General features: G+C 38.7%; 1 protein-coding gene across 3 annotated transcripts in view; it reads left to right on the top strand.

The window, feature by feature from the left end:
• Nucleotides 1-23,581, top strand: part of HACD2 (3-hydroxyacyl-CoA dehydratase 2) — a 104,677-nt gene that overhangs the window by 14,844 nt on the left and 66,252 nt on the right. For all 3 annotated transcript variants that reach the window (XR_006718365.1, XM_045502298.1, XM_045502300.1), the window contains exon 3: nt 11,042-11,060. Coding sequence is in view for 2 of the 3 variants with exons in the window: in XM_045502298.1 (XP_045358254.1) it covers nt 11,042-11,060 (19 nt within the window). In the remaining variant the exon portion in view is untranslated. The remainder of the gene's footprint in view (nt 1-11,041; nt 11,061-23,581) is intronic.

Raw genomic sequence — 23,581 nt, 5'->3', positions numbered from 1 at the left:
TTGATGTATTTACTTTGGCTGTTATTTATCTTGGTGAATATTCTAACTTCAGTTAAGATTACTTCTCTATGTCCATTACTATATTAATACTATTTTTTATTCTAGTGTTGGTCTGTATCTCTGCTTTTTTATTGTTCTGTGCTAGTTCAAAGTGCTTTCTGATATTCTTATTTTTATTTTATTTTTTAAACACTTATTTATTTTGAGAGATAGAGAAAGACTGAGCATGAGCCGGGGAGGGGCAGAGAGAGAGGTAGACACAGAATCCGAAGCAGGCTCCACTCTGAGCCATCAGCACAGAGCCCAATGTGGGGCTTGAACCCACGAACTGGGAGATTATGACCTGAGCCAAAGTCAGATGTTTAACCGACTGAGCCACGCAGGCGCCCCTGATATTCTTATTTTTAAATCCAAACTTATTTATCATAAATTGTCACATACATCTGACTGCTTCATTATGTACCCAAACATTTGTATACTGAAATACATTTTTTAAAAAGTAAATTACTTTCTATTTCGTCTTTGCATATCAGTTAGAACATCGTACTTTTAAAAAATGTTTGGGTGGATAAATGATATCATCTGTGAATTTCATTTCAGGATAGAAGAGGTATTATAAAATATATGTGATTAAAAAGGGGAGATAGAGTCTACTAGGACTAAGACTTGCTATTCTGTCACACAAAGAAAACGTGATAGCCCTTAAGCACTCTACAGTTGATCCTTACACAACACAGAGGTTGGGGTACCAACCTCCTATGCAGTTGAAAATCCATGTATAACTTTTGACTCCCCAAAAACTTAACTCCTAATAGCCTACTATTGGCCAGAAGCTTTACCAATAACATAAACAGTTGATAAATTATAAGGAAGAGAATGCAGTTATTGTACAGTACATTAGTAGAGTAAGGCACCACACCTCTCCTCATCCCCACCCAAAGTTAGCAAAGCTGGATCCTGGAGTCATACCGAGTCTGTGCTCCTCTTCCCAGAAATGTAGGAAACCTCATTCTAAGCACAGTTCAGGGGAAGTCAGAGAACTGGCAAAGGCAGAGCACTTTTAGACCTTGTCTGTAGGTCACTTGCTTCACCTGACCCCCCCTTTACATAGTTCTAATACAGTTTCTGCTTGTGGGAAATGCTGGCAAGCCAAGAGAGGCCAGTTCCCCTTGGGTATTGGTTCCCAGCCTTAGAGAGTTTTCAGCACCGTGGACAGCGCCCCCTCCCTGCTTTTTCTCTCTGCAACCTAGGTTTCTGCCTGATGCTATCCTGCACCCAGAGTTCTTCTGGAACTCCAGGTTATCATTCTGTGGTCCTTGGACCACTCTGGCCAGTGACTGGCCCTGCCACTTTGTTGAGAATCCCTCCCCAGAGCTGGTTCCTTTGCGTCTCTCAGTTGAAGACTTCAATGAACCCAGCAGCTTCCCCAACGTGGGTGGTATGGTAAGGAGTGCCAGGAGCAGGCAAGAGCCCTACTGTCCCAGCTTTCTCCATATGTTTCTTCCACCTTCTCTTCACTTCTAAATATTTGGCAACCTCTATCTTTTTAATCACTATATAAAATATGTGTTTATTGAAAAAAATCTGAGTGTAAGTGGACCCATGCAGTTCAAACTATTGTTGTGTAAGGATCAACTGTATATCCTTTGCTGTAATGTCCAGTTGTTAATCAGCTGCCTGGATGGGTGCCTAACCACATATGTGGATAGGTTTTCTATTTGTGCACTGTCATTTGTCTTGTCTCAGCATGCTCTTTATTCATGTCTTTCATTCCTCATTTAAATCTATAGACATCTTAGTTTTCCTCAACTTTGCAGCAGGAGGTCCAGTTTATCTTGTCATATTCACACATTTGAGATTCTTAGCAGTGTTTTCTTTTGAAAAAGATTATAAGATTTGCAGTGTAATAATGCTTTTCTTGTCAATTATCAACAAATTTGTGAAGCTTGATTTTTTTTTAATCCAAGCCTCCTTCACTCCCCCCCCCCACCCCAATTTAGTGAAATAACAGTTTTTGAGTATATGGTCTTATATTTTAGATGAGCTAAGTCTTGTCAAGTTATAACTTCAGCAGATATCTTCTAACTAATGTGCAATAAAATAATATGATAGAAAAATCAGTAGAGTAGAAATAGAGCCTAGATTCTGGACCCTGGTTACTACTTTGGGCAATTTGAACAGCTTTTCTTAGCCTTGATTTTCTCATCTGTAAGTAGAGATAACTGTCCTGACTATCTGCCAGGGTTGTTGTTAGGACCAAATAATAAACTGCTACAGAAATGTGAATTCTAAAGTGTACTACAATAGCTGATAGGTCATATCATCCAGAAAAGCTTTGATCATTAAATAATATTATGGATGGGTGCAGATTACATTTTTATTATTATATAAGTTTCAGGTATACAGCTTTACAATTCAATATCTGTATACACTACAAAGTGGTCACCATAAGTCTAGTTCCCAACCATACCGTTGACCCGCATCACCCCTTTCACCCACCCCGTAGCCTCCTTCCCCTCTGGTAACCATTAGTCTGTTCTCTGTGAGTTGTTTTTGTTTTATTTTGTTCACTTGTTTTGTTGTTTTTTTTACATATGAGTGAAATCATATGATATTTGTCTTTCTCTATCTGACTTATTTTGTTGAGCATAATGCCCTCAAGGTCTATCCATGTTGTAGCAAATGGCAAGATTCATTCTTTTTTGTGGCTGAGTAGTATGCCATTTTATAAATATGCCACATCTTCTTTATCCATTCAGCTGTTAATGGACACTTAGGTTGTTTTCATATCTTGGCTATTATAAATAATGCTACAGTGAACATAGGGGTGCATGTATCTTTTTGAATTAGTGTTTTTGTATTCTTCGCATAAATATGAAGTGGAATAGATGGGTCATATGGTAGATTTATCCTTTTTTTTCTCATTTATTTATTTATTTTGTGGGGGAGTGAGCATTCTTGTCTTTTTCCTGTTCTTTTTTTTTTTTTTTAATTTTTTTTTTTTCAACATTTATTTATTTTTGGGACAGAGAGAGACAGAGCATGAACGGGGGAGGGGCAGAGAGAGAGGGAGACACAGAATCGGAAACAGGCTCCAGGCTCTGAGCCATCAGCCCAGAGCCCAATGCGGGGCTCGAACTCACGGACAGCGAGATCGTGACCTGGCTGAAGTCGGACGCTTAACCGACTGCGCCACCCAGGCGCCCCATCTTTTTCCTGTTCTTAAGAGGAAAAGTTTTTGGGGTGCCTGGGTGGCTCAGTCGGTTAAGCATCCGACTTCAGCTCAGGTCATGATCTCGCAGTTCATGAGTTTGACCCCCACATCGGGCTCTGTGCTGACGGCTCAGAGTCCGGAGCCTGCTTCAGATTCTGTGTCTCCTTCTTTCTCTGCCCCTCCCCTGCTCATGCTTGCTCTCTCTCTCTCAAAAAATAAATACACATTAAAAAAATTTAAGAGGAAAAGCTTTCAACTATTCACTGATGAATACAAGAAAAAAATATGTTAGCTGTAGAATTGTCATTTATGCCCTTTATTATGTTGAGGTACATTCCCTCTGTACCTACTTTTTTGAGAGTTTTTATCATAAATGGATGTTGAATTTTGTTGAGTGCTCTTTTTTTTTGCATCTATTGAGATGATCATATGATTTTTATTTTTCACTGTGTTGATGTAATGTATCATATTGATTTGCAGCTGTTGAACCATCCTTGCATCCCAAGAATAAATCTCATTGGATCATGGTGTATGATCCTTTTAATACATTGTTGGATTTAGCTTGCTAAAATTTGTTGAGGATTTTACAGCTATTTTTATCAAGGATATTGGCCTGGTAATTTCTTTTTTGTGTGTGATGTCCTTGTCTGATTTTGGTGTTGATGGTGCTGGCCTCATAAAATACATTTGGAAGCTTTTCTTTCTCCTGTTTTTTGGAAGAGTTTGAAAAGGACAGGTATTAAGTCTTCTTTGAATGGTAGAATTTGCCAGTGAGGCCACCTGGTCCTGGACTTTTGTTTGTTGGGAGGTTTTTGATTACTGTTTCAGTCTCCTTGCTAGTTATCAATCTATTCTGATTTTCTGTTTCTTCATGTTTCAGTCTTGGCAGATTATATGTTTCTAGGAATTTACCCATTTCTTCTAGGTTGTTATTTCTTGGTCTCAATTGTAACTTCTCTTTCATTTCTGATTTTATGTATTTGAGCCCTCTCTTCTGTTTTTCTTGCTTGGTTTAGCTAAGGGTTTGTTGATTTTCTCTTTTCAAAGAACCAGCTCTTGCTTTCATTGTTTTTTTGTTTTGTTTTGTTTTGTTTTTATTGTGCTTTGAATCTCTATTTCATTTATTTCCACTCTGATCTTATTATTTTCTTCCTTCTACTAATTTGAGGCTTTGTTTGTTCTTCTTTTTCTAGTTCCTTTAGGTGCAAACTTAGATTGCTTATTTGAGGTGTTTTGTTTCTTGACGTAGTCCTGTTTTGCTCTGAACTTCCCTCTTAGAACCACTTCTGCTGCATCCCATAGATTTTGATGTGTTGGATTTTTGTGTTCATTTGTCTCTATGTATTTTATTTCTCCTTCGGTTTCTTGGATGAACTATTGACTGCTCAGGAGCATGCTGCTTAATCTCCATATTTTTGTGGGGTTTTTTTTTCCTTGTAATTAATTTCTAGTTTCATACCATTGTGGTCAGAAAAAATGGTTATAATATGATGTCAATCTTTTTCATTTTATCGAGACTTGCTTTTTGGCCCAGCATGTGATCTGTCCTGGAGAATGTTCCATGTGCAATTGAGAAGAATGTGTTTTCTGCTGCTTTGGGATGGAATGTTCTGTATATATCTAGTAAGTCCATCAGGTCTAATGTGTTGTTTAAGGCTAGTGTTTCCTAATTGATTTTTTGTCTGGATGATCTATCTATTGATGAAAGTAGGGTATTAAAATCTCCTACTGTTACTGTGTTTATGATTTCAGGTCCTCCCTTTAGGTCTGTTAATATTTGTTTTCTATGTTTTGGCAGTCCTATGTTGGGTGCATATGTATTTATAAATGTTATATTTTCTTGCTGGATTGACTCCTGTGTCATTATATAATGCTCTTCTTTGTCTTTTATTATAGTCTTTGTATTAAAGTCCATTTTATCTGATAGGAGGATAGGTATTCCAGCTTTCTTTTCATTTCCATTTGCATGGCATATCTTTTTCTAACCCTTCCCTTTCACTCTGTGCCTTTACTTCTGAAGTGAGTCTCATAGGCAGCATATAGATGGGTCTCATTTTTTTATATATTTAGCCATTCTGTGTCTTTAGATTGGTGAATTTAGTCCATTTATATTTAAAGTAATTATTAATAAGTAATAACTTATTGACATTTTGTTAATTGTTTTCTGGCTATCTTTGTAATTCCTCTCTGTTCCTTCTCTTTTTCTCTTTTCTTGTGGTGTGATGGCTTTCTTTAGTGTTAGGTTTAAATTCCTTTCTCATTTTCTTTTGTGTATTTACTCTAAATTTTTTCCTTGTTGTTACTTTGAGGTTCACACAAAATATTCTGTGTAAATAGCAGTCTGTTTTAATTTGATAGCAACTTAATTTTAAACACAATTCAAAGCTTTACCTTTTTACTCTTCTCCCCCACATTTATATTTTTGATGATACATTTTGTATCTTTTTCTTCTATGCTTCCCTTAATTCATTATTGTAATTTCAGTTAAGTTTACTACTTTGTCTTTTAACCTTAACGCTTGCTTTATAAGTGATTGATTCACTATCTTGTTTATATATTTACCTTTTCCAGTGAGAATTTTACTTTCATATGTTTTCTTCCTAATTAGTGCCAATTTTCTTCAGCTTAAAGAAGTCCCTTTAGTATTTCTTGTAGGGCTGGTTTATTGGTGATGAATATTTTTAGCTGTTACTTATATGGAAAGCTCATAATCTGTTCTTGAATTCTGAATGAAAACTTTGCTAGGCAGAGAATTTGAGATGGAACTTTTAGCTTTCAGCACTTTGTATATGCCTTCTGGCATGTAAAGTTTCTACCGAAAAATTTGATAATAGCCTTGTAGGGTTTCCCTTGTATATAACAAGTTGTTTTTCTCTTGTTGCTTTTAGGATTCTCTCTTAATCCTTAGCTTTTACCATTTTAACTATAATGTATCTTCGTGTGGATCTCTTTGGGGATACCTTATTTGAAACTCTGGGAATCCTGGACCTGGGCATTCAGTTCCTTTCCCAGATTAGGGAAATTTTCAGCCATTATTTTTTCAAATAATTTTCTTGCCCTTTCTCTCTGTTCTCCTTCTGAGAGCCCTACAATGTGAATGTTATCCCACTTGATGTTGTCTTAAAGGTCCCTTAAGTGTCTTCACTTTTCTTAATTTTTTCCTTTTTTTTTTTTAAACCACATTTGTAAAGGTGCTATGTAACCTGGAAAAAGTGTTAATTATTATAAGATATTTTGGAAGTAGCCAGATAAAGTGTCAGAGCATAGACATGTCTGCTAATGTTTTTTTTTCTTGAATTTACATTCTCAGAACTGTTTCTAAAATTAGAATTCTAATTAATTTCCTATCTTCTCTTCTTTTTTCAAAAGACTGTTTTCAGGTATGTTCTCCTTAATTTTTTGTTCCTTAAAAAATGATTGTGGGGACACCTGGGTGGCTCAGTTGGTTAAACATCCAACTTCACCTCAGGTCATGATCTCATGGCTTGGGGGTTCGAGCCCCACATCAGGCTCTGTGCTGACAGTTCAGAGCCTGGAGCCTGCTACAGATTCTGTGTCTCTATCTCTCTCTGCCCCTCTCCTGTGTGTGCGCTTTCTCTCTCTCTCTCTCTCTCTCTCTCTCTCAAAAATAAACATTAAAAAATTTTTTTTTAAATGATTGTGGTAGTTTTTGGTATTTAGTTAAAAAATGGGCAGTTAACAAAATAAACAGCTATATCAATTCCCTCCCCTTTTAAGATTGTGGATATTTTTTTAGCCCTTGTAATTAAGGTGTCTGGGAGCCAATACATTATAATTCTTTGATTCAGATTGGAGTTTGGGGAATTTTTCCCCCTTCTACTGCCTACTCCCATTACCAAGCCCCACCACTTCTTTATCAGAGTAATTCGCAGCTACATTCTTTCTTTCCTGTGTTCTCAACTCTCATACTGTGCAGGTCATTATTATACCACACTTAAATAACTGCTGCAGCTCCTTTGCTATTCATTCTGCCCTTGATTCCTTTGTGCTCCAAACCTTCCAGAGCTTCTTAACATTTATCCATTGCATCACCTTTTTCTTTCAATGTTTACTATTGAAGTATAGTTGATATATACGATTATATTAACTTCAGGTGCATAAAAGAGTTATTCAACAATTTTATGTATTATTTAGTTCTCACCTCAATGAATCTGGTTACCATCTATTATCATACAACTTTTTTTTTTTTTTTTACCAACTAGGGAGATACCTTTGGGCTTTTCTTTCTCTAAAGTAGCTTTATTCAAGTATTGTTAACATACAATATTATATTAGTTTCAAGTGTACAACATAATATTTCAACATTTCTATTCATTACACTCATCATAAGTGTACTCTTAAATCCCCATCACCTATTTCACTCATCTCCCCTGGCCATCTTCCCCATTGGTAACCACAAGTTTGTTTTCTATAGTTAACAGTCTGGTTTTTTTGTTTTTGTCTCTTTTTTTTTGTTTTGTTTTGTTTCTTAAATACCATATATGAGTGAAATCATATGGGATTTGTCTTTCTCTGACTGACTTCACTTAATACTCTCTAGGTCCGTCCATGTCATTGCAAATGGCAAGGTTTCATTCTTTTTTTATGGCTGGGTAATATTCTACTGTGTATATATAAAACGTCTTTATCCATTCATCTATCAACGGACACTTAAGTTGCTTCCATATCTTGGCTACTGTAAATAATGCAGAAATAAACACAGGGGGTACATATATCTTTTTGAATTAGTGTTTTCATATCCTTTGGATAATTCCCAGTAGTGGAATTACTGGATCATATGGTGATATGATATTCTGTTTTTAACTTTTTGAGGAACCTCCATACTGTTTTCCACAGTGGCTGCATGAGCTTACCTTCGTACCAACAGCGCACAAGGGGTTCTATTTGCTCAGTCTCCCTGCCAATACATGTTATTTCTTGTCCTTTTGATTCTAGCCATTCTGACAGATGTGAAGGGATATCTCACTGTGGTTTTGATTTGCATTTTCCTGATGATTAGTGATGTTGAGCATCTTATTCTGTGTGTTGGCCATCTGTGTATCTTCTCTGGAAAAACGTCTCTTCATCTCCTCTGCCCATTTTTAATTGAATCGTTTGGGGTTTTTTGGTATTAAGGTGTATAAGCTTTTTATATATTTTGGATATTAACCCCTTATCAGATACATCATTTGCAAATAAATATCTTTTCCTAGTCAGTGGGTTGTCTTTTTATTTTGTTGACCATTTGCTTCTCAGGGCAAAAGCTTTTTATTTTGGTGTAGTCCCAATAGTTTAATTTTGCTTTTGTTTTCCTTACCAAAGAAGGCATATCTAGAGAAATCTTTCTACCACATATGTCAGACAGATTACAGCCTATGTTTTCTTCTAGGAATTGTATGGTTTCAGGTGTCACATTTAGGTCTTTAATCCATTTTGAATTTATTCTTGTGTATGGTGTAAGAAAGTGATGCAGTTTCATTCTTTTGTATGTAGATGTCCCGTTTTCCCAGCACCTGTTTTGAAGAGACTTTTTCACACTGTATATTCTTGCTTCTTTTGTCATCGGTTATACCATACAACATTATTACAATATCACCTTGACTATGTTCCCTATGCTGTACTTTTCATCTCCATGACTTAATTTATTTTATAACTGGAAATTTATACCTCTTAATTTCCTTTATCTGTTTCACTTATCTTAATTTTTTTTTTTTTTTTTCATTTTGCTGTTCTGTCTGGGTAAGTTCCCTTGCTTTGTCTTCCAGCTTGCTGATTCATTCTTGTACTTCGTCCAGTCTTCTGTTGAATCTTTCTAGTGTATTTTTCAAACTTCTGTTTGATACTTTCTTATACCTTCTATCTCTTTGTTGAACTTCTTACTCTGTTCAACCATTCTTCTGCTGAGTTCACTGAACATCTGTATGATAATTTGAACAGGTTGATTGCTTATCTGTGTTTTGTTTAGTTCTTACCCTGAGATTTTGGCATGTTCTTTTTGGATACATAGTCTGTTTCCTCATTTTGCCTAACTCTGTGTTTGTTTCTATGTATCAGGAAAGTCACCTACCTCTCCCAGTCTTGAATGAGTGGCTTTATATAGAAGATGCACTATTGGGCCCAGAAACACAGTCTCCCAATCACTAGAACCAGGTGTTCAAGGAGTGTCCCCTGTGTGGGCTGTGTTGTCCTTCTGTTGTGGCAGGGCCCAGGGCTGTGGTATGTTGGTGGGCTGGGCTGGCACTCGGTTGGGCTGCAGGTTGTGTCCACAACTGCTGCAGTGTGTCTGTGGGAAGGGTTCTCTGCTGGCTGTGTTTACTGTCACTAGTATGTTAGAGGATTCCAAAATGGTGCCTACCAGTGCCCATATTAGTAAGGCAGACTTGAATCGCAAAAATTCCTCCTACCAGTGTTTGTTTCCAGGGAAAGTTCCTGCCGTTTTAGGTTAGCAAATGATTCTCCTTTACCTATGGTCCATGTACTATTCAAGTCGGTATTTTTGTGCTGGTTTCTGGGTTGAGTGAGTCTGCATATCAGCCCTTTAAGAGCAGATTTTCTATTCCCTGCAGTTTTATAGTCTTCCTGAAGGTGATCCCTGTTGATTTTCAGAGCCTAGTGTTTTGAGGGCTCATCACTCCCATTCAAGATCTAAGGATTTGGTGCCAGATATAGACCTCAGGTATTTTGATCCTCCAGGAGAAAGTCTGTTCCTTTAATGTCCCTCCCAGTTATGATCACCATAGCTAGGGTTTGTTTCATTCCCTAGCAAGTCTGTGTTTCTGCCCCCTCTTTCCCATCTTGATGCTATCCTTTTATCCTTTATTGTGGAGGCTCTGTTCATTGAACTTTCAGGTCCCTTTCAGAAGGAATTATTCCACATTTAGTTTTAGATTTGTTGTGTCCATGGAAGAGGTACATTTAGGATCTTGCTACACCAGCATCTTGAACCCAGCTCCTCAGATTACTTCTTTACCACAACCATCACCAGGGTTAAAGCAATGCCACATACAGGATGAATTGGAAGGCAATTTAGAATGACCAAATTGGCCACTTGGATGGCCACTGAGATGGAAAAGAGATAGCAATCACACCCAAAGCACTGGAAATAAAAACCCTGAAGGCAGATGCCACAAGTATTAGCAGGACTTGGAAATCAATAGGACTTGTAGGTGAGGGAAAGGAAAATAGCTGAATTTGGGAGGCTGGGAAGTTGATGATCAAGAGGCATAGCAGCCGTGAAGGAAGAAAAGCATGAGTTTCTTGAAGAGGCATGCCATGTTTGAGCCACTGCTGGTACACCTGGATGGAGGGGTGCAAAGGCAGTTTGCAATGTGGGCTTGGAGCATAAAGAGATCTAGGGTAGCAGATTGGACTGGGAATATGCCTGTAATGAGGTCACCAAATGAGACAAGATGGAGTCTGAGTTTGGAGCTTTGTAGGTTGAATGAATGTCTGCATTGAAGGGCCTGCTGGATAAGAAGAGCCAAAAAAGGCTCTTCTAACCCTGTATTCTATAGTCTGACAGTTCTGTTCTGTAGAATGTGGGACATGGGAGATGTACATCTACTGTTTTTACAAGTTCATGTATTAAAAAAGAGATCCTTGACATCTGGTAGACTACTGGGTCAGATTTACTCCTTACAAAATTTTCCACAGATACAGAAACTAAAAATGAACAAACAAAAATAAATAAGAATTTACATTTTGTTTAATAGCCAGGTTTAAAAATGGAATGTTTATTTTTCAAATTCAATACTGAAAGGCTAGTTTATATAAACTATATTGTTATTGATCTTTACTAATTCTTTTCTCTCCCTTTTTTGTCTCTAGATTTTACATTGTGCAGTAGGTAAGTATGGAATTTTTCCCCTACTATGCAGTGGATTTTGCTTTTTTTTTTTTTTTGAAGTCATAAATAATAGGTCAGTTTGATTATTACTGAATATTGGAAAAACTAAACTATTTAATCATTGTATATAAAATTGCTTACACTGGTATGGCTCTTGGTTTCTGAAATGATAGGTACTATTTAGATGTTATCACTGAACAATTTACTAAATGTCACAAGTATTTCACTCTGTCAGTCTCGTTTCACGGGTGACAGAAACACTAGCATATTTATTAAAATGTGACTTGGAGTCCTGGTTCCGGACTATGTAGAAAGCCCTCTTTATGATCACTTAAATTATATTATATTTTCTTTCTTTATGTTTAAAATGGAGTACCAGGTATATTGCCTGTGTCCCAAATGAATATTGAATGTGTGTGAGAGAGATTGGAAAAATATAAAGTTATATAAATGTAAGGGATTTCTATGAAAAGCAGATACAGTGTGTTTTCTTTTTGGGGGAAGGAGAGGGTCATCAAATTCTGGTCTGGAACTGAGGTATAAGTTCTTGTCTGGGGTGAGTTACACCCCTCTAAATAGAAATGAATTTTGGAAAGTTGACAGATTCTGTAGAGTAAGCCCATAGTTGTTGCTGTGCATCTGGATTTGTCTCTGAAAGGGAGGGAGGATTTGCAGTTGACCTCGGAAAGCACCACAGGTCTGAAAACTCAAGAACCATGGATCCAGATTCACAAATTAAGTGGGTACCTGCTATATTCAGGGCACTGCACTTGGCACTGTGGAGTTTAGAGATGAGGAGACTTGGTTCAAAAGGACACATAAGTGGTGGCCCCTGGGTGGCTCAGTCGATAAAGCGTCCGACTTTGGCTCAGGTCATGATTTCACTGTCCATGAGTTTGAGCCCCATGTCGGGCTCTGTGCTGACAGCTCAGAGCCTAGAGCCTGCCTCGGATTCTGTGTCTCCCTCTCTCTGTCCTTCCCCAACTTGCTTGTGCGTGCGCTCTCTCTCTCTCTCTCTCAAAAATAAATAAAAATAAACTTTAAAAAATAAAAAGGACACACAAGTGGACACACAGCAAGCTATCTACATTAGGTCTTGCATGGTAACTCTGATATCTGGCTCCATTACTTTTAAGGAAGACAAAGCATCTTCATTGTAAAGAGTTGCACCTCAGCTAATTTCCCACTAGGACAGAGGTTTACAGTCAGGAGTTTGTCCCAGTGATTTGCAGAATTTTGTGTGCATATGTCTATATTTATTTTAGGGGCAGCTGGATAGAATATATAGCTTTCATTAGATTCCCACAGGAATGTGTGATCCCCAAAAAGTTAAGAAAGACTGCTTTAGCAAGTATTGCTTGCTAAACCTTTGAGCAAGAGATTTGAAAGGGGCTTCGGGGGGGGGGGGGGGTCTCATCTGTCACATGATCTCCTTTCTCAGAAGTTGTAGGACCTGGGCCATGTCACATAGCCAGTAAATGGGTTTTAGCTGATGTGTAATTTCACACACATTTCCTTTTTAATCCTTTATCTACAATTTTGAGATGAAAAATTTTGCCCCTTCTTAGATGGTTGAATGAAGTTTAAGCATAAGCTTGTAGATGAGGGGCCACATTTGGCCCGAGAGAGTTCTGGAATCACTTTAGGCCTTTCCCACATGATTGAACCCTGTGCCCCATTCTCCCCGTTCTCTTAACCTTCAGCTGCCCCTGTACAAAGCTCTTAGATGCATGTTTTCTAAGCATGTGTGCTACACTTTAATTATTATTATTTCATTGTATTTTAATGCCCCAATTCCCTTTATCTTACAATGTATTTTCATACCTGTTTATAATAAAGTTCTATCCCTAGAAATAAAGTTTCTGACCAGTGTATTTATTCGCACCAAGAACATTACTGAATGCCTGGCAGGTGGTGGGTGCCAGACAGTGGATTGGACAGTGAGAGTAGAATGTGAGCAGGCACCAGCTTGGGTTCAGGAAACCCACAGTCAGATGGGCAGCCTTCTGAGCTCCGCTGATCGGATGCACTCTGCAGACTAGTGTTCACGCTACACTCTGTTCTGATGGTTTGTGGACAAGTGTCCCCAGGGCTTAGCGTGGTACTTGACACATCGTAGATACTTAAAAATACCTTCCTAATTCAGGGTGCTTGGGTGGTTCAGTCAGTTAAGTGCCCTACTTCACTCAGCTCAGGTCATGATCTCACGGTTTGTGGGTTCGAGCCCCGCATCAGGCTCTGTGCTGGCAGCTGAGAGCCTGGAGCCTGCTTTGGATTGATTCTGTGTCTCCCTCTCTGCCCCTCCGCCCCTCCCCCGCTCTGTATTTCTCTCTCTCAAAAATAAACATTAAAAAAATTAAAAAGAAAAAACTCCTTCTTAATTCCTCAAGGACCTTGCTCTGTCAGTGATTCTGTCTCCTGCATCCTCATTCTTTGTCATCTACCTCTTCCTTCTCAGCTCACAGAATGCTCAGGGGTGTACCATTCTAAAAATAAACTTAGCCTTTGACCCTACATTCCTCCCTTATCACTACTTAATTCCTCTCTGTCCCTTTTACCGTATATTTTTTTAATGTTTATTTATTTATTTATTTAGAGAGAACTAGAGCAAGCAAGCAGGGGAGGTGCAGAGAGAGAGAGAGAGAGAGAGAGAGAGAGAGTGAGAGCCCAAGCAGAGAGAGAGAGATTGAGAGAGCAGAGAGAGAGAGATTGAGAGAGCCCAAGCAGGCTGCACACTGTCAGTGCAGAGTGTGATGCAGGGCTGGTCTCCATAACCTGGTAGTCATCAGATTTTATCATTTCTGTTTCCTGAATATTTCTCAGATTGTCCTGTTTTTCATCACTGTTCAGGGCATCAGTGTGTCTCATCTGGACTCCCTTTTGGATCTCCCTGAACTTCTAGGCTTGCAATATTAACAGTAATAATAAGAGCTACCCTTCATTGAGCATTTACTATGTTCCAGTGCTTTAGACTCATTACCTCATTTACTTCCTTTTTTACAGGTGACAATACTGAAGCTTAGAAGGTTTTCAATCTTGCCAAAGTTCACAGTTAATAAGCCCCAGAGCCAGAAGTTGAACCTTTGGCTGTGTGACTCTAAGCCCATGCACAGCCCTTGAGGGAGTTAGTTAAAAGATAATCCTGAGCCTGTGGCTTCCTTGCTTAAAACCGTTCACTGGTTTAAACTTCTTCATGATTTGGAGCCTGCCCACCCTTCCCAGCCTTCCCTGTGCCCTGCCTCTCACTCCATGCTTCAGCCACCCTGGCCTTTTTGTGGGTCTCCCCACTGCTTCTTGCCTCTGGTCTGTGGCCAGGCCTTGCTTTCTGGAATGAGCAGCCCACCCCCTCTGGCTGGCAGCTCTTCGCCGCTTTTCCTCCAGTAAACTTTCCTACCAGCCACTGGCTACATTAGGTACCTTTCCTCACTTCTCTGTAATAGCCGACACCTCGCTGTTGTTGTACCTTCTGCTGTGTATTATGGTCTGTCACTCTACCTGTATCCCCCACCAGCACCACTGAGCCTTTGAGAAATGAGAACTGTTTCTTACTGATTTCTGTATCCCGCCACCTCACAATACAGGCTGCCCAGTGGAAGCTCGGTGAACATTTGATCATACTCTTACCAAATTCCGGTGACATTTTCCAAAACTGGTTTCAAAATGTGTTCAGTTCTTTTAGAAAATAAATAGTAATAAATAAGCTGTTTCTGGCATTAATCTAAAGGTAGTCCTTTTTTTTCACTCCTACAATTTAGGTTTAGTTTTAGAATGCTGGTTCTTTTCTTGTGGCTTTGTAAAACTTTTCACTCTGAGAATTTCGTCTCTTGCAACTTGTTTTGGAGCCTTGAGATATTTTTAGATTACATTTAGATACCTTTAGATACATGGAAAGTCTGGACCTCAGTCAGTCCTGGGTTGTTTATCGGCTGTGTGACTTCCAGGAAGTAACTCTATCTCTGCATCTTTATTTCCTCATCAGTTAAAGGGGGATGATACCCATCTTGTAGGGTTGTTGTGCAAACGAAAGGGGACATGCATGAGAAATACTTAGCATGATGTCCAAAACATGGTAATACTGAAAACTGCCCAGCCCCAAATGGGAGCTATTGTTATTAACTAAAACAACAGTAATGTCATAGAATGTTAGAAGTTTCTGTCCCTGATGTAAGGTTGAATATCTGTATAATTCTTCCATATTCCTAGTTTTCTTAAATTATAGTTTCTGTGTAAGTGAGTGCTTCAGGACTGTTTATTCTCAGTATGGGTTGGAGCTGCTTCTGATTCATGGTTGTGACAATGCAATGTGGCAAAAACAGCCTCCAGAAACAATAAACTAAAATTCTGTATGAGGGGCTTGTTTCTGAGAAGTCAAGCCTTCTATCTGTGCAGAAGTGTTCCCATGCCCCAGTTATTTCCAAGTAGGTTGTTTGTTCTCCATTGATAATGTAGAGATGGGAGTTCTTTTTGAGGTTGGGGGGAATGATTTTGAACACGTATTGGGGATGTATTTCTTTTTTTAAGTAAAATATAATTGACATATAACGTATTTGTTTCAGGTGTACAACATAGCAATTCGATATATGTATACATTGCAAAATGATGACCACAATAAGTTTATTAGTTAATGTCCCTCACCTCACATAGTTATATTTTTTTTCTTGTGATGGGAACTTTTAAGATTACTCTCTTAGTAACTTTGATAATTAATACTATAAATTATAGTCACCATGCTGTACATTACATTCCCAGGACTTCTTTATCTTAGAGCTGGAAGTTCATACCTTTTGACCTCTTTCACTGATTTCCCCCACCCCCAGCCTCTGGCACCCACCAATCTGTTCTCTGTATCTGTGAGTTTGGTTTTGTTTTTTGTTTTTTTCCCTCAGATTCCATGTATGTGTGAAACAATGCAGTATTTGCTTTTCTCTGGGACAAGATGTAAATGCTGTGGTTGCAGCCCTCAACCCAAGATATGTAGTGCTTTGTGTTTATGCAATACTTTTCTTTTTGGAAATGAGAATTAAAAAAAAAAAAAAAAACACTTGGAGACTTACCTTTCACAAGACTGCCAAGAAGGGTTCTGATTTCTTTATTCATGTGTTATATAGTTTGTACTGAAAGAAGACATTACCTGTTTTCCTGTGTTGTGTTGCAAATTAGGTTGTGGAAGAGTTATATGGGACATGGGTGGCTGTCAGCTAACTACGGAGTATGGTTCTCTCTCTTTGTTGGGATGGAAAGTAGAGGTAGAGGGACTGGAGCTGAAGATACTCTTGGTAAGATGCGGCATTGTGCATTTGGTGAACCTTCATGTTGAAAATTATACCGTCAATATAAATAGCTTTGGAAGTTCTCTTGATTGAAAAGTGTAGAACAGGAGCTCAATCATAGCCCAGAGGGTACTATGTCTAAAGTTGAGTATTAGCACTTTGATAGACAAGGACAGAACCCCTTTTCCTGAAATATTCTGTATTTCTGGTTTCAAATACTTGTTCTATGTGCCGGCTTGCCCTCTTCTTTCAAACTAATGGCACGTTTTCTTTGCTTATTTTTAAAAAGTGAATTTTAAGAAATTTGCATTTGTCTTAATATTAGTAGGTAGCATGTGGCTTCAAAACCGATTCTGCTAGGTAACAAATGGTGCCAGGGAGGAAGAGGAGCAGCTGTTAGGGAGATGAGCACCAGAAGACCACATCTCCTGCCAGAAATCTTTTCCCTTCCACCAATTAGAGTGAACCAGCTCCTCTCCAAACCGTTAACGCTACTGTCCCCCACTTTAAGCTAACAGTCATTTACAGTGCAGTATTGTGAAGGAACTGTCATCACATATTATTAAAACCAGGCCCAGGACCCTCCAAATTGTAGTGTAAGAGAACTCCGGAAGGAAGCATCCCGGAGGGAAGGGGTAATTCCTCTGGATTCACTTACCTGATTCTGTTTCCACCCCTGTACCTGCCCAGTCCTCAGGGGTATGGCTTTGGACAAAAACTGCTTTCTCTAGTTCCACTTAGGTTAGTTGACATTTTTTGAATGAACTTTACCAAATAGGAAGAGCAGAAAGGGAATGAGTATCAAACTACAAACAGTATAAAAATAGCCATATTTCCAAAGTACAAACTTTGGATTCTGAGATCTCCCCCCCCCGCCCTTTGTTACTGGGAGCTGACACAGCTTCACATGGACCTCGCTGACTCTCTTCCACCCTGTTCCTATTGTGCTCAACCCCCTCACAAAAATGAATAAAAAATGTTTCAGATTGAGATTCAGGTGTTTTTTTTTGTTTTTTTTTTTGTTTGTTTGTTTTTGTTTTTTTTGTCTGGGGGGCCTGCTTAGTGGTGCTAATGGCTGAGGGAAGAAGGAGCCTTTTGAGGTGGGATAATGGACTTAACCTTTCCCGTCAGGCTATCCTGTCTCCCCTGCCCAGAGGCTTCCAAGGCTCCCACTGGAGAGCGTGCAGGGGGAGGGTTAGAGACTTGGGCAGGAAGTTGCCAAAGTCAATCTTCACATTTTTGCAATTCTGCCTTTGTCATTTATTAAGTACAGTCATTTCCCAGTGTCTGACAACCAGAGCTCTGTGAAGACTGGCCATGGTCAAACCGTAGTCTTTCCCAAATCAGTCAAGCCCTTGACACCAGCCTGGCTCAGTCTCCTGCCTTGGCTCTTCGTTCATTGTGTTGCCTCCTGATGAAATTTTGTGTCCTCCCTTCAGACACGAAGCCAAGAGGAAGGACAGATAGTTTTAGCACCTGCATCTTCTGCTCCTGGCACCCAAAGCTAAAGCACTTGTTCTCTGAATAAACTTTGTGTTTTCACACCTCCATAATTTGTACGTGCAGTCTCTTTTGCCTGGAACACCCAGCTCTGTCAGTTGTTTCTTGCTCCGTGTGAATGTACTGAGATGAAGGGAAGGGAGAAATAAATAGAGCATGCTCATTAGGAGCCCCAAGTGCCTGAGCAGGGAAGGTTGGAGACTTACCCAGAGCTCATGTGTACCGCCTGGCGCCTGGCCAGCAGTCAGTAAGCTGTAGCAGCATCTCCATTGGTGACTAGTGGGAAAACTTCAATTCTGAGGGTTTCTGTTCCCAGTCAGAATTCAGAAGGGAAAGCCATGAAGAGAGCCTAGATGGGGAATTTTACCCTCTGCCATCCTTGTAGGAGCAGCTAGGGGGTTGGTTTGAACGCAGAACTGTTACTGAGTTATTTAAAGTGTCTTCTCTATAAGATACTGTACCATCCAGTCCCTTAGGAACCAAGCTAAGGCAAACCAGGTGTGTTGGAAACACAACTAGTTGTTGACAAGTCAGGCTTGCTCTCGCTAGGCCTTAGTTTTCACATCTGAAAAGCTAGAGGTTGGCCTAGCTAATAGATGAATGTTCTTGCACCTTGATGTTCTGACATTCTTTGAAATTAACTAAGGCAGCTTCAGAGATGAATTTTAGTTATCTGAGTAGTGATAGAAAAGGAGGATAGGATAGATCTTACAACATACCTATGTATTAGTATTAGGAAACTTGTTTCAAGTATGGTAGTTTTAGTAAATCTTTCCTCCCGATGCATTTTGAAAGCCACATCAGAAGGCAGAATTGAAATGGGAGATGCACACTTGCACATTTTCTGTAGCATGCATTTACCCATAGTCACCACTAGGTGGCACCCTTGCATTAGGAGATTTTTATCTTGGAAGTTCCAGAACTTCTGGAAGACTTCTAATAAAAATAGATAGCAAAGAATCAATAGCTGAAACTGAGGAATGAAAAGGTTTTTTAGAAAAAAGAGAAATGGATGTTTTTCTGTGAAGTCTGATGATTTGATCATTAATATTGGAGGTAATGGAAAACTAGAACTTTCTACATTACCAAATTATCTTGTATTTCTTTTTATAAGGCACCAAAGTGTCTTTAAAGTTAAGAACAAAATTAATTTGCTTCATTAAAAAGCTGGGCAAAAAAAAAATCTATTTCCCAAATGTTCTCTGGTGAGATGGTTAGTAGCAACCTGAAGTCAATAAACCTGTTCTTTGCTTCAGAAGCAGGTTGGTCCAAGGAAGCTGGAAGCACCGTCTAGTGACTGAGTGGAGTAAATTCCATTGAGCCAAAAGGGGAAAGTTTGAGTTCTCTTTTAGCAGAAGAATTACTTGATTTATGACTCTGTGGGAGGAGTTGACTGGTTAAATAAATAATAAAGGGAGCAAAAATGCTTAGGAATATTTGTATGACACTGGTATGTCTTTTTTTATAGCTTGTACAGCTTTCTTGGGAGAGGATTTTTTTACTCTCCGTTCATAGTGAACATTTTTCCGATAATTTTTTCCTTTCAATAACAGTTTCTGTCTCACTATGTTCTTTCAATTAGCAGTCTGCATTTAAGATTTATCCATGTCTTTGTATGGCTTGATAGCTCATTCCTTTTGATTTCTGAATAGTATTCCATTGCACGGATGCACTGGTGTGTTTATCCATTTACCTATCGAAGGACATCTTGGTTGTTTCCAACTTGGGATGACTATGAATAAAGATGCTGTAATTATTCTTGTGCTGTTTTCATGCGGACAAAAAAAATAATTTTGTGTTTTGAAATCTATTGAGTATTTACCTAGTAGCACAATTGTTGGATTGTGTTATGGGACTGTGTTTAGCTTTGTAGGAATCTGCCATTGTCTTCCAAGGCGGCTGTACCACTTTGCATTCCCATCAGTAATGAATTAGAGTTCCTATTGCTCTGCATCCTCACCAGCAATTAGAGTTTTGGATTTTAGCTATTCTAATGTGCGTAGTGGTATCTTTTGTTTTAATATTCATTTCTGGAATGACAAATGATGTTGCACATGTTTTCATACTCCTATTTGCCAGCTATGTATCTTCTTTTTTTTTTTTATTTATTTTTCAATATATGAAATTTATCGTCAAATTGGTTTCCATACAACAGCCAGTGCTCATCCCAAAAGGTGCCCTTCTCAATACCCATCACCCACCCTTCCCTCCCTCCCACCCCCCATCAACCCTCAGTTTGTTCTCAGTTTTTAAGAGTCTCTTATGCTTTGGCTCTCTCCCACTCTAACCTCTTTTTTTTTTTTTTTTTCCTTCACCTCCTCCAGCTATGTATCTTCTTTGGTGATGTATCCGTTCAGATCTTTGCCCAGTTTTTTAATTGGGTCTTTTGTTTTCTTGTTGAGATTTCAAAATTCTTATATTTTGGATACGAATCCTTTATTAGATATATATTTAGCAAATATTTTCTCCCAGTCTGTGACTTGCCTTTTCATTCTCTTAATAGCACCTTTCACAAAAGCACAAGTTTTTAATTTTAATAAAGTCCAGCTTAACTACATTTTTTTCTTTCATGGATCTTGCTTTTGGTGTTGTATGTAAAAATCCACTACCAAACCCAAGTTTATGTAGATTTTCTCCTTTGCTTTCTTCCAGCATTTTACAGGTAGCTCTATGATCCATTTTGGTTTATTTATTTATGTATCTATTTTTTATTTTTTTTCAATATATGAAGTTTATTGTCAACTTGGTTTCCATACAACACCCTTTGCTCATCCCAAAAGGTGCCCTCCTCAATACCCATCACCCACCCTCCCCTCCCTCCCACCCCCCATCAACCCTCAGTTTGTTCTCAGTTTTTAAGAGTCTCTTATGCTTTGGCTCTCTCCCACTCTAACCTCCTTTTTTTTTTTTTTCCTTCCCCTCCCCCATGGGTTTCTGTTAAGTTTCTCAGGATCCACATAAGAGTGAAACCATATGGTATCTGTCTTTCTCTGTATGGCTTATTTCACTTAGCATCACACTCTCCAGTTCCATCCATTGTTGCTACAAAGGGCCATATTTCATTCTTTCTCATTGCCACATAGTACTCCATTGTGTATGTAAACCACAATTTCTTTATCCATTCATCAGTTGATGGACATTTAGGCTCTTTCCATAATTTGGCTATTGTTGAGAGTGCTGCTATAAACATTGGGGTACAAGTGCCCCTATGCATCTATGATCCATTTTGAGTTAATTTTTGTAAAAAAAAAAAAAGTCTAGTATGTGTCCAGGTTTATTTTTTTGCATGTGTATGTCCAGTTGGTTTAGCACTATTTATGGAAAAGACTGTCCTTTCTTCATTGAATTACCTTTGTGCTCTTGTCGTATATTAGCCAATTATATTTGTGTTGGTCTGTTTCTGGGCTCTCTGTTCTATTCTGTTGATCTATGTCTTACTATTTTGCGTATACCATGCTGTCTTGATTATAGTTAAGTCTTGAAACCCAGTAGTGCAATTCCTCCAAGTTTGTTCTTTTTTTTAGTATTGTATGGGTCTTTTGCCTTTCCATAAAAACTTTAGAACCAGTTTGTTAAGACCTACAAAATAGCTTCCTGGGGTCTCGAATGAGATTGTGTTGAATCTGCAGATCAACTTGGGAAGAACATCTTAACGATATTGAGTCTTTCAATTCGCATACATAGAATAGCTCTCCGTTTGCTTAGATCTTTGATTTCTCTCATCATTTTGCAGTTTTCTTCAAACAAAATGTTTTGTTAGATTTATATCTAAATATTTCCTTTTTTTTGGTTGTTATTTTAATTGGTCTTTTTAAATTCAAATTCTAATTGTTCACTGCTTGTATATAGGAAAGCAGTGGACTTCTATATATTTACCTTGTATCCTGCAACCTTGCTCTACTTGCCTCTTAGTTCTGGGAGTGACTTTGTAGTGATTTTGTAGATTTTGTACATAGACAATCATGCCATCTGTAACTTCCTTTTCAACCTGTCTACCTTTCAAGGTTTTTTTTTCCTTACTGCAGTGGCCAGGTTCCCAGTTTGACATTCCTAATGTTCATGACTTGATAAAATAAAGCGATTCCCAGATCAGTTTTTCTCCACAACCAGTTCTGAAGAGATATATACTTTCTGCTTCATATTTACTAACAAGGTATAAAACAATATTTATTTGTAAGGTCACTCAGGATTTTTTTTTTTTTTTTTTTTTTTTTTTTGTAGCTCTTCTCTATCCTTACCTTTGCATGGTCTGTTTTGCACTGAGATTGAGAATATTAAAGCCTCTAATTATTAATGTGTTTCTAATTCTCCTTCCTTCTCCCATAGCTTCTGCTTTAGCAAAGCAGATAATTATTTGTAACTGTTATACCTTCAGTATGAACTGTGACTTTTAGCACTAAAAAATGTCTTCTTTGAAGCCTTTGTGAATCACTTTTGTATTAGCATAGAAGTGAGTCTTGTTTTGTGGGAGCCAGTTTGAAAATCTCTTTCCTTTAATAAGTAACTTAAGCCTATTCACACTTATCGATATGACAGATGTTTGATCTTACTCTGTCACATTTATGTTATAATTGCTACATATACTATGTAATATTTGCTATGTTTACCTACATGATGTGTTTGTTGTGTTGTTGGGGTTTTTTATATTTATTTTAGTATTTAGAAGGTTTTGTTCTAGTAGTTACCTTTGTGTTTATACTTTTTTAAAGGCTCTTAGTTCTCTGTTTTCTTATTTAAACTGTTGTGACCTAGTTTGTCAATTTTTGAAGATCGCTTTTGAGCCCCACCCATGGCCTGTGTGGCAGTCCGGGAGCTTCTTCTACTTCTATCTTTCCCACTCCCTTTTCTTCTCAGTTTTCTTACCTGCATTTTTTTCACTTTGTCCAAACGTGTAACGTCTCTGTTACTCTTCTGCCCTGGCCTCACCTTTGTCTGAATCTTAAGTCTACACTTAAATGTGTTAAATACTCATTGTCCTTTGCTGAGGTTTCCTGTCACCTTGTACTTGAGGGAAAGTCACCTCTAGCAGTGTCAGGGACTATGAGGGCTGTCTGAGATTTTACCCCACGTGTAAGCTGGGAGGTTAGTCTGTGACTGGTGGGTGCGGACAGTGTGCGGTGGTTTGTGTCAGAAGGGAGAAACCTGGAGCTTGGGAGCCTACTGCTTTTACTGTGAGTGGAAGCAACTTGCCTTTTGTTGGGTAGATGCTACCTTACCCCTTAAAGCTACCCCATGCAGGGGCGCCTGGGTGGCGCAGTCGGTTAAGCGTCCGACTTCAGCCAGGTCACGATCTCGCGGTCCGTGAGTTCGAGCCCCGCGTCGGGCTCTGGGCTGATGGCTCAGAGCCTGGAGCCTGTTTCCGATTCTGTGTCTCCCTCTCTCTCTGCCCCTCCCCCGTTCATGCTCTGTCTCTCTCTGTCCCAAAAATAAATAAATGTTGAAAAAAAAAATTAAAAAAAAAAAATAAATAAAAAAAAAAAAAAAGCTACCCCATGCAGACACAAACATAAGAAATGACCTGGTTAGAATGCAGTCAGCACCTTGCCTTTCTGGCATGCCCAGCAGGAAAGTACAGAAACGCTCAGGGCCCATGTCAGCTTGCCTTTCCCAGAAAGCAGCTTCTCAAGAAGTGCTTGTGGGCACAGCACTCCCCTAGTTCACACATGCTTTTAAGACTTTTTTCTGTAGCCTTGATATTTGAAGGACTGATTTAGAGGTAAAATCTTCAGTTTACAATTTCTTCCCCTGAAT

The sequence above is a fragment of the Leopardus geoffroyi genome, chromosome C2, assembly GCF_018350155.1.
Source record: "Leopardus geoffroyi isolate Oge1 chromosome C2, O.geoffroyi_Oge1_pat1.0, whole genome shotgun sequence".
Classification (NCBI taxonomy): Eukaryota; Metazoa; Chordata; class Mammalia; order Carnivora; family Felidae; genus Leopardus; species Leopardus geoffroyi.
This window is presented reverse-complemented; position numbering and strand designations above follow the sequence as displayed.